Here is a 10,449-nt window from a genome sequence, read left to right on the forward strand (position 1 = left end):
AAGGGGGGGGGGGGGGCTCAACATCGGGATGAGTCTGGCTCTAGTGTCATGTTAAGAAAATGTTCATTGTATCTAACTCAACCTCAGAAGCTAGCTCATGAAATGAGGATTACTCAAATTCATATAACGAAACAACTCATTCAACAATGGGGCACTTTAGCTTGTCCGGGTTATCTTACAACTCCGATTGTCTGTTCCTGATCAACATGAAAATCTAGTTCGACATTTACTGTTAAAAGGCTGAAAGAAAGAAAGAAAAAGAGATTACATAGCCGGGTGAGCCTCTGCTTGAGTGCTGGATCGTCGCAGTTGGTGTTTTTGAAATAGCCATCAACCAAAAACTCTTGCATGACAAGCTGATGAGGGAAGGCTTTGCCCAGAGCCAGAATGGTAGCGTTTCCTGTGTTAATCTTCTTCCCTCCTTCCATCTTCTCCAATCTCCCCATGTACTAAGTACTCACAGCTTGCCGTTGAATGCCCTGGGTGCACTACTTTCTATTTATAACTCCTACTATATAGTTTATATTCGATTAAATAAAGAGTTCTAGTTATATCATCACAATGTAGAGGGGCCCAAGATTGTTGATTATGTAGTTCTTGTGATTAGTTGAGGAACAAGATGTTCATGATTTTGGCAAGTCTAAAAGTTTAATCTCGATTAAGTACTGCTAAATGTTGATATGTGGTTGGTGGCATTCTGGTTTATTATAATGTACTTAGGTCGACTGCATTCTGGTGGAGAAATATTTTTGTTAAAGCAGTATAATTGGAGAAAAATTCTCTTAAATAATGTAGAGTATAGTCTCTCTTATGCGTAAGAAGTTCATCTCTGTGTCAATAATAGCTGGTCAGCTCTTGAAAACAAGAGGATTGTTTGGTCTACATACTGATTAAGCAGAGATTATAATTCATGAATTATTATGCGATTAATAATCATATAAGGACCGTTATACATAAATTCTGATAGTAAAGTCAAGAATTACTATCTTTTAAAACAAAATTCAACTCAAATAATTCAATTAGAAACTGGTTCTGAGGTTGCTAAACCGTAGTTCATGTGCTTTGCAGATAATTCATTATCAAAACACATTATATAAGAATACCACTCACCTTCTCCAACCACAATTTCCATACAATTTCTTAATTAATTTTACAACAGTTTCAAAACAGCAGCTACGTTTAGAAACTAGCTGGAACAATTTGACGCTGATGCAATGCACACTAGAAGAATACTATGCAGTTCGAAGGAATTCCACTGCCCAGAAATCTGAAAGTCACCTAATGAGACCACAGATATTGGAAACCCAGTATTGTCCGTTTCCCACTGAAGCATGTACGGGATGAAATAAAGATTAAATCACAGTTCGGACAAGCATTTCCCACTGATGCAATCAACAACTTGGGTGGCAGTTTGATCAAGAGCAGCTGTTACTGCTGCCAGATTTTGCAAAAACTCCTCCGCTGTTGGTTTATCGCCATCCACAATGTCCGTCACAGCTTTCAGAAAAATGACAGGAACTTTCAACAGATCTGCCACATAAGCTACGGCTGCTCCCTGAAACCCAAAAGCAAATGGATCAGAAAAAGAGAGAAATCGATGCCCTAACAAGAGAGAGCAAAGCTACACGAACATAGTGCTCTTTTTTTTTTGTTAAACCAAAGCTACAAAATAACATGCAGTACAATTAGAGTTTTCAAATATCATACCTAACAATACCATTAATCATTGCCTGCGAGGGATTGTATTTTATTTTTGTATTTGGAGGGGAGATTTGTTTATTATTTTAAGAAAAGCGAACTTTGAGATGTAAATTTCTTAGAAGACGAGTTTATCTGATATACGTAGTATGTGGAGCTAGAAAAGTTACTTCCTTTGGGTCTTCTCTTTTTTTTTTTTCCTTTTTTTTTGGATAAGTTACTTACTACATTTGGATCTTATATTCTCAAAATAAGGACATCCTAGACAGAAAGAGTAGACATATTAATGGGTCCGCACAACAATATTTGACATCCGCTAAATCGTCGGAACAAAATGACCAGGGGCATAGAATACAGAACAAACACCTGTGCACAGGACACTAGTTTCTCTAAGTCTTCCCAAAATGAAATCATACTGAACTTAAGACTTTTAGACGGTTACCTCCATATCTTTAATTGTTGCATCATTTGCAACGATAGATGCTTCATCCATTGGAGACATATCTAGAGAGTCACCAGTCGACAGTTTACCAACCTGAAACGCGAACAGTAATTTCACGATAACTTTAATGCTATTAAGATATGCCAAAGTAAACGTAATGACTTTGCAAGTATATGCACACTATTAGCGAGCCGGGAAATAATAAGAAGTTAATAGTGGAAACAAGTGTACATATAAAAATAAATAAACTGACAAAACAGCATGTAGACCAAAAGTCTTTCCAAGCTAAAATCTAGATCATCCATAGATTTTCTTCTAGAAATTTTTAACAATGAGAAATTTGGCACTTTCCATTTTCACATGCCATTTCATGAGCAGGCAAATCTGCCAATTAAAGAAATTGCTTAGAGGTCATGTAAAACTGGTAGACATCACAGGATAAAAATTTACCACATCTTAAATTGGTAAACTGGTAGACCCTTATGGTCCGGCCCTTCACCGGACCCCGCGCATAGCGGGAGTTTAGGCACCGGGCTGCCCTTTTAAGTTGGTAAGACTTGTCTAGCTGGACTATATTCAAGTGTTGCATTTGGAAGAAGATTGCAGATAATGTACAAGTACTGACACATACTGAGTTGTGGGGAGTTTTCATATTATTGAATCAAAATGGAGCAGAAACGCTATTAAGAATTCATATAATCAACCAAAATTACTTTGGAATTGAGACGTAGTGTGTCGATTTTGTAGCAAAATGCAACCACCATCCAGCTTGACAAAATGACAATCAAAGGACAATCTGAACCCACATAATTTTAACTCAATGACAAAGCAGCTAAAGCCACACTCAAAAAGTACATCCACCAGCCATAGACAAGGATAGATATCAAAGCATGTGAGCTATGAGCTATTAGATTTGGTTCTTTTATATGCACAGGTGAACAGTGTTTACCTTTAGGTTAAGCTCCTTCAGAAGATTGGGTGTAGCAAAAGCCTTCCGCGATCCAACTCCATATATATCAAATACCTGCAGGTGCACGAGTGCAGCCAACAACCTTTAGTTACTTGCTGATGATATTACCAACAACGCTATCCAAATTACAAAGTAGGTGAATCATCTATTGAGGTTTCCAATAAAAAACCAGGAATTTCTTTCAGTTGACTATCAATCCAAATCTCCTCTTTTTTGTTATAATAAAATTATCAATCCCTATTTCCTTTAGCACGGTTGAAGCACCAAGTCAAGTAAATATACTGGGAAAATGTTAACGATAGAAGTTTAACCACAATAATAACGGGAATTGTGATCTCTTGTTAGAAGTATAGTAGCAAAGGCAAATATTTCGTCATCCTAGCGTCAATTTTGATCCTATTTCCTGCATTCCATATGTTTCTTGCACAACATATAGAATTCAAAAGGCCTGAAGCATGGATGGGAAATGAACTTTTTTTTTGAGAAAGGAAAAAAAAATTGAGAAAGAGGATGTGAAATGAACATTACTGGGATTGGTATTCTTCTGTCATGGAAAGCAACTTCTGATGCAAGAAACACATCTCCAATTGAAGCACCTTTGGCCTGAAAATAACTAAACGTCAGGCAAAACTAACATATCAAAAGAATAATTTATACAGGGTTGCTCAACATAGAGGAAAGGATAGGAAAAATATTTGACAAATATTTTGTAATTGTGTTCTTTCATATCTTTAAATGGACAAGCTGCAAATTGTTATCTTTGTGTAGTTTCTAAAAGTCTACATTTTACTGGAAAAGATGAACTGTCCTATACTCCTATGTCCAATTCTGCACAGATGATTAATCTAATCAACGTGTGATAAGAGAGATGAGACAAGTACCTTGGGAAAGAGGGCGTATCAGGAAAAGAGGAAGGGGGGCTTATTTCAGAATGTGTAGGCAAAAATCTTACCCCAAATGCACCTGCTGTGCCAGCATTTATGATGAGGTCTGGCTTTAATGCTTGGATAGAAGCATATGTCACAAGAGATGCAGATACCGTGCCCACACCATCGACCCCTGTGTTAGACAATTCATAAGTTAGTTCTACAAAAGTTAGGACACAAATAGATTTGATGCATTCAAACAATTCGAGATATGAAAACATACAAACGTGCACATTAATAACATCAAATTAATCAGAGCATCAGACACTTAATGGTCTCGCAGTGTTTCCTTCAAGCAAGAGGAAGGTTTCCATATATCTCCTCTATTAGCTCTAAGAATTACTTTTCTAGTCTTACAATCAAGTAGAGATTTGGAAAATTAAAGCCTTGTTCTTGGAAATGCAATTTTATCTTTTGAAGAATAAAACTATCTAGTCTAGGCGAATACAAACTCAGTGGCTAGGCCATATGCGTCTCAAAGAATTCACCACAAATGTAGAAGCCACCATGACTCAGTGCATAGACAATGGAGTTGGAATATCGCCTTTAGAAGAACTAGGAGGTAAAAGGAAAGATTTCATTACTGAAAAGTCTGGAGCTAGGTGGCTGTGAAGTATGGAGATCTGATTATGCGGAAAGATGCAAAAAGGTACTTTTACAGTTATAGCATGGTACCAAAATATGGTCCATTCAATGAAAGCTGATAAAATATGGCATGGCAGGTTTTTGGAAGAGTAGAACCCCCACAAAAGTATCCTGTTTTGGATGGGTATTATGCATGAAACATGTCTTACACGAGAAAATTTGAGAAGGGGCCTTCAGATATTATCTTGTGGTCGGAGAGTGAAGATGTCAACCCCACTTGTTTTGGGACTTCATCTGTGTGACATATGCTATTTGAGTCTGATGGATAGTGAACATATTAAACATTCACTTTCACATCATGGAATAGCAAGGAAGATGTAATATGATTCTGAAGACTTCTAGGTTGCATTGGATGATGCCAAGAATCAAGGGGTGTGGTCTAACAGTTAATGGAGAGGGTGAAAACCATGGAAAACTAGGGTTCAAAATCCCAACATAGAGACAAAAAAATATTAGGTGATTTCTTCCCATTGGCCTAAGTCTTGGTGGATAGAATTACCCGATCCCTATGCAGGTGGAAAACAGCAGGTAATTGGTGGAACAGTCGAGGTACACCACGGTTATTGAAAAAGGACTACTAAGCAAATGCAGAAAAAAAAACCCAGTTTTACTGTTTAGACTCTTGGAAGAAGAGAATAACTAGTTGCTTTGAAGGAAAATTTAATCCTCGTCATAGATTGAGGGCCTTTTGTAATTTGTTCAATTGCTTTAGCTCTTAGGTATATTTTCATTTTATTAAGATGTAATGAATTTTGGATTTCATAGGCACCCTACATTAGTAACAGGGATGGCCTTGCTTCTTTTGTAACTCATAGCACTCCCTTAGTGCTGAGTTAGTGAATAAATACACATCGAGATGAACATTTTCTATATAATTATGTTGCACATGTCCACTCAATATATTTGATGATTTGATGGGACACATATCTCACGTAAAAAGATGAGGGTATCTGGCATCAAAATCCACCATTGCAGGTAGAAATATTAGTTGGTGAAACTATGTCCTACCACTAAATGAGGCAATAAACAATCTGCTAACACTTCAAAGGAAAAAAAGGGCTTGGTATTGGAAATATAATTTGCAATCTTAAATATGGGGAAGACTTCATGCAGCGCATCATCGGTTAGATAAGCATCCAAGTTCATAAAACAAAACCAGCAAAGCAAAAAGTTTCAAGATGAAAATACCCTACCCAATGCTGGGTCTTTCCCAGGACAAACAATGTTAATGGCGAGACCCTTGTAATTACCATAGAACCGCACCCAAGGGACTCCCTTTGGGAACCTGCATTGTGCACATCAGAAATTAGATCTAAGAAAAGACAGTAAAACAAACCACCAAACATGGTGAACATTTACTGCATGGATAATCACACTCTACAATTGAGTACATGGAAAACGTGGAGGTTCCTGGTCGCCATAATAACAAAATTCCCATACCTTTTCAAGAGACTAAAGATCCAAAAGTTCTCTTACAAAATTTAGTTTCTAATAGGATATCATTTTTTCCCCCAAATCAAATGAATCATCCTCAAATATTTCAAAGCTCAAATGAGTATTAATGCATACATAATGTATCATAATCTTGCTATTTTGTTTAACATGCAACCGAATACCACATGATCCAACAGAAAACACTTTTGCATCATTTCTATTGTCACTTTGAGTAACATACTTTAAACCCTATACATAACATGTTATTCCCTCTGTCCAATAGCAAAATCTCTCGTAAGTAGAGCTCTTGCAGTCTTGCTTCTCAAAGGATTGTGAAAACTTAAAACTCCAATTACCTAATTGACAAAGTTGATCAGGTAAAATCGCGTAGATATACCAGTAGACAAGCCTTACACGTTCTTGCTGGTAAGAGCTCTAGCATCTAAAATATTTACCACCTCAAAAACTTGTCTAATAACTACTACTTCATTTCTTCTACTGGTGTTGGTTATCTTCGCATTTACTTGTTAATCTCAATGTGAACACTCATCACTCTGTTTCTAAAGAAAAGGTCAATTTTTTAAACCTTTGATTACATATTTCAACATTTTAAAGAATAGCTTTAGCTACGAAATTGTGATTTATTTAACTATGTATGTTATATTTCAAAAATGAACAAGTCATGTCCAAAATCACTATTTTTGTTGTTGATAAGTAATGAGAACAAAGTTACTACTAAAATTAGATGTGTTGAGTCCTCCTAGTCCAACATCCGCGAGGAATAATGAAAAGATAAGTGGAAAAGCGGAAAAAGAAAACTCTAGCAACTTTATAGGTAGCGATTTTGTGCAAGATTTCTTCATCTTTTGAGTTAGTAATAGACTCAAAATAAGAAAGAAGAGAACTTACAAGGAATCGAGGTCCTCAGTAAGCTGAAACTTGTTAACAAGTGGTAACGCCTCCGTTTGCATAGCTGCCGATTCACATATAGATTTTTTGTTACCGTCAACACAATTTCTTTTACTAACCATTAGATGAAGCACTTATACATATAGAGCAAACAAAGAGAGTAAAAAATAATTTTTTTTTATTTAAAAAAAGTACCGATGATGAAGACGATGGTGGAGATAGGGCGGTTATCAACGGCGGCGAACTCCTCCTTGACTTCTGCTGACTTTTCGCCGTGAGGAGGAGGAGCCATTTTTTATTTTTATTTTGCTTTTACCTTTTACCTTTTACGAATATAAAGTTGAAATGAAGTCTTCTCTTCGATCTCAATCTCAACTTCTGCAATTGAGAAATTGAGAATCGAAGTGGTAACCGATACAGGCGATGATGAAATTACCAGCTATGTCCATTTATAAGTAACTCATTACAAAAATTAGCCAATTGATAAAATATTACTAATATTAGCCAAATTAGTCAATTAGCTATTTGTAGCAAAAAATATCAAATTTTTGCTTTGTTTTCAGTGGGTGTTATTAGAATAGATTGGGCACAACTTAAGGAGTTTGAATCTAAGTTTTGGGATGATTTGGTGAAGTTTTGAGGTGGTTTGAATTGAAAATTCGAAGTAAAAGGTGAACATGAAAAAAAAATGATATGTGTATCACACTGTGTATCATTTGTGTATCACATATGTATCATATTTGTTTCAATTGTGTATCACATGTATATCCATGTATACCTGTGTGTGTGATACATGCGTGATACATGTTTGATACATGTGTCGCAGAAGACTTTTTTGAACTCGATTTAATTACGAATTTTGATACAAAACCAGTTCAAATCACCTCCAATCTTCCTCAAATTTTGTATATTGGCTTATCTATATATTTTCAATGAATTTCAACTATACCCATTGAAAAAGTTCCTTTTTTTGTAGATTTTTGGAATATTGTATAGATTTTTGTATTTCATCATCTTATTTGCTACTCCTCCCATAAAATTTCCTTTCCGTCTTGTATCTAATGTTGCTAATCACGCTTAAAAATATGTAAGGTGATTTTTGCATGTGATTCTTTGAGAGAAAGAACCCTATTATTTGGTTTTTCAATTTTTGTTGGCTAGTTTTGGTAAGTCTATAACTAATGGCTAGAGGTTGGTAAGTTGAGATTTATTTGGGACATTTGTGTAAGTTTCCCTTATTAGAGTACTATAAACAGCACTGACTGAAAATGTGGGCTTAAGGGGCCCACTTGTACCCATCAGAAATCCAATGGAAATTGGACAAGTGTCGACTGATAATGTTAACTGTGGACAATTTTTGGAAGAATATTTTGAGAGAAATAAAATAATTATATGCTTGAATAACCAAATTTTTTAAAGAGTAACGTTTGTAATTGAATCCATATAAATCCAGTTATTACAATTTTCTGTTCAGTCAAATACACCTCATGTTAGATAAGATAAAGATGTACATTATAATCATTCAGCTAAATGAGGTACGCTAGGATACAGGCACTGATGAAAAGTAGAAAAATACGAACAAAAAGAGATAAACACATAAGAGACTTAGAGATTGAAATCTTGTCTAAAATAGGACGAAAAAGATAAAGTAAGATAACTTTTTATCAAAAAGCGCAAAGCAGTTCTTCAACAGAAGCTTTTTAATTTATTGAAAGCCATTTCTGGGAAAGTTAAACATACAAATAACAAGTTTGCATCCAATTTTTTTTTCTTTCGACTTGATATTTTACCAATTAAAGCTCAAGAAAAAACGACACAAAGTTTCAGTCCGTATTTTTTAGTTAAAGACTCCTCTTGGCATGATCTGCAACCTCGTACAAAGCAAGCTTATGAGTAAATTTCATTATTGGTTATTCAACTTTGTGTTTATTACGCAAAAGTCATTTTTCTTCTTTTTGTTATATAAAAATTATTCAACTTTGTGTTCATTCCCCAAAAATCATTTTGCTTTCTTTTATTACACAAAAATTATTTTACTTTGCTCTATTTATCACAAAAGTCACTTTGGTCAGATTTTATAATACTTTTACTTGAAAAGTCTATTATGTCATTGACATTATAAATCCTCTCATTTATGTAATACATTCTATATTATATACTATATAATATATTTTTACCTAGGTATTTTACTTATAATTAAAATAACTTTAAATTATTTTATTTATCATTTTTATAATATATCCATACATTTAATTTTCCGCAGCACTCAATTTGTTTAATCATATTCAAATACGAACATACTTTAATATAAAAATAATAAATATATTTTTTTAATATTTATTTAAAATAATAAAAACATGCTTGCTTAACAAATGATGATTTTTATCGTCAATAAAAACTTTACAAAAGTTTCAAAGATATTTGTGTTTAATATTAAGTTTTTAATCTGTTAATATTATTTATTTGAAAATATTAATAAGATGTGCCATTTTGCTAAATGTGGGTATTTTATTTATTAAATTAATGGGTAAGGATTGGCTGATAAATCAATGAGCTTTGATTTTTTAATTTTCATTAAACATATTTTATTAAGCATGATTAAGAACGTGGACTTGAGATCTGTTCACGGTAATGTCAGTGACAAATTTGATAATGCTACTTATATATCTTGAAAATTAATCTTAAGAAAAAATTAAATGTACAAATATATTATAAAAATAATAAATAAAGTAAAATTAAGTTATTTTAATTATTGGTAAAATACCTGGGTAAAAGTATATTATATAGCATATAATATAGAAGGTATTACATTAATGGGAGGATTTATAATGTCATGGGTATAATAGACTTTTCAGGTGAAAGGTTTGTAAAATCTGGTCAAAGTGATTATTGCGATAACTAGAGCATAGTGAAATGATTTTTGTGTAACAAAAGAAAGAAAAATGACTTTTAAATAATGAACACAAAATTGAATGACCACCCATAAAATTTACTCCAAGCTCATCTCAATTTATCAAGTTCACCGCCCATCACAAATTGTTCCTTATTTTCACTTTTTCTTCTTTTTCTTTTTCCTCCTCCTCCTTATTCTTCTTCAACACATGAACGTTCTTTTAGTCGGTTTTTATCTAAATTCAATGTTTTCCTTTTATCCTTTCTTTTAGGCATAGATAATATGTCTATGACTTGTTCATAAACAAAAACTTTAATATAATTGGCCATAAGTAAGTTATACAACGAGGCAAGACCTGTTCGCACAAGGAATTCCAATGGAAACTATCTAGTGAATATGGGCTCTAGCAAGTGGAAAAAACTTCCTTCCACATATGGATTCAAAATCTAAATAAAATGAGTCTAAATTTTTTAGGTATTATCATTGAACTTCTTGCACTTCTGAAATTATAGGTTTAAAATTTAGTATCTCT

At 33.9% G+C, this 10,449-nt stretch overlaps 2 protein-coding genes across 2 annotated transcripts in view; both read right to left on the reverse strand.

Moving 5' to 3' along the window:
- The window catches only part of LOC109217213 (type III polyketide synthase B), a 2,878-nt gene extending 2,148 nt beyond the window's left edge, over positions 1–730 (reverse strand). The window contains exon 1 of the mRNA XM_019381439.1: positions 269–730. Within this exon, the coding sequence (XP_019236984.1) occupies positions 269–446 (178 nt within the window). The 5' untranslated portion in view covers positions 447–730. The remainder of the gene's footprint in view (positions 1–268) is intronic.
- Positions 731–987: 257 nt separating this feature from the next.
- Positions 988–7,454, reverse strand: LOC109217211 (5'-methylthioadenosine/S-adenosylhomocysteine nucleosidase 2-like). Its single transcript, XM_019381437.1, has 8 exons — positions 7,220–7,454; positions 7,025–7,088; positions 5,875–5,966; positions 4,063–4,169; positions 3,639–3,713; positions 3,090–3,164; positions 2,141–2,233; positions 988–1,555 (listed from the first exon to the last, which is right to left on the reverse strand). The coding sequence occupies exons 1-8, from the start codon at positions 7,314–7,316 to the stop codon at positions 1,358–1,360; spliced, it is 801 nt and encodes a 266-aa protein (XP_019236982.1). The 5' UTR covers positions 7,317–7,454; the 3' UTR covers positions 988–1,357.
- Positions 7,455–10,449: the final 2,995 nt, after the last annotated feature.

This window comes from Nicotiana attenuata, unplaced genomic scaffold (genome assembly GCF_001879085.1).
Source record: "Nicotiana attenuata strain UT unplaced genomic scaffold, NIATTr2, whole genome shotgun sequence".
Lineage (NCBI taxonomy): Eukaryota > Viridiplantae > Streptophyta > Magnoliopsida > Solanales > Solanaceae > Nicotiana > Nicotiana attenuata.

Coding starts and splice junctions, on each gene's coding strand:
- LOC109217211 (XM_019381437.1), bottom strand. CDS start 7,316: ATGGCTCCTCCTCCTCACGGCGAAAAGTCAGCAGAAGTCAAGGAGGAG. Junction 5,967..7,024: donor ACTGAGGACCTCGATTCCTT/GTAAGTTCTCTT, acceptor TGCACAATGCAG/GTTCCCAAAGGGAGTCCCTT. Junction 1,556..2,140: donor CAACAATTAAAGATATGGAG/GTAACCGTCTAA, acceptor TTTGGGTTTCAG/GGAGCAGCCGTAGCTTATGT.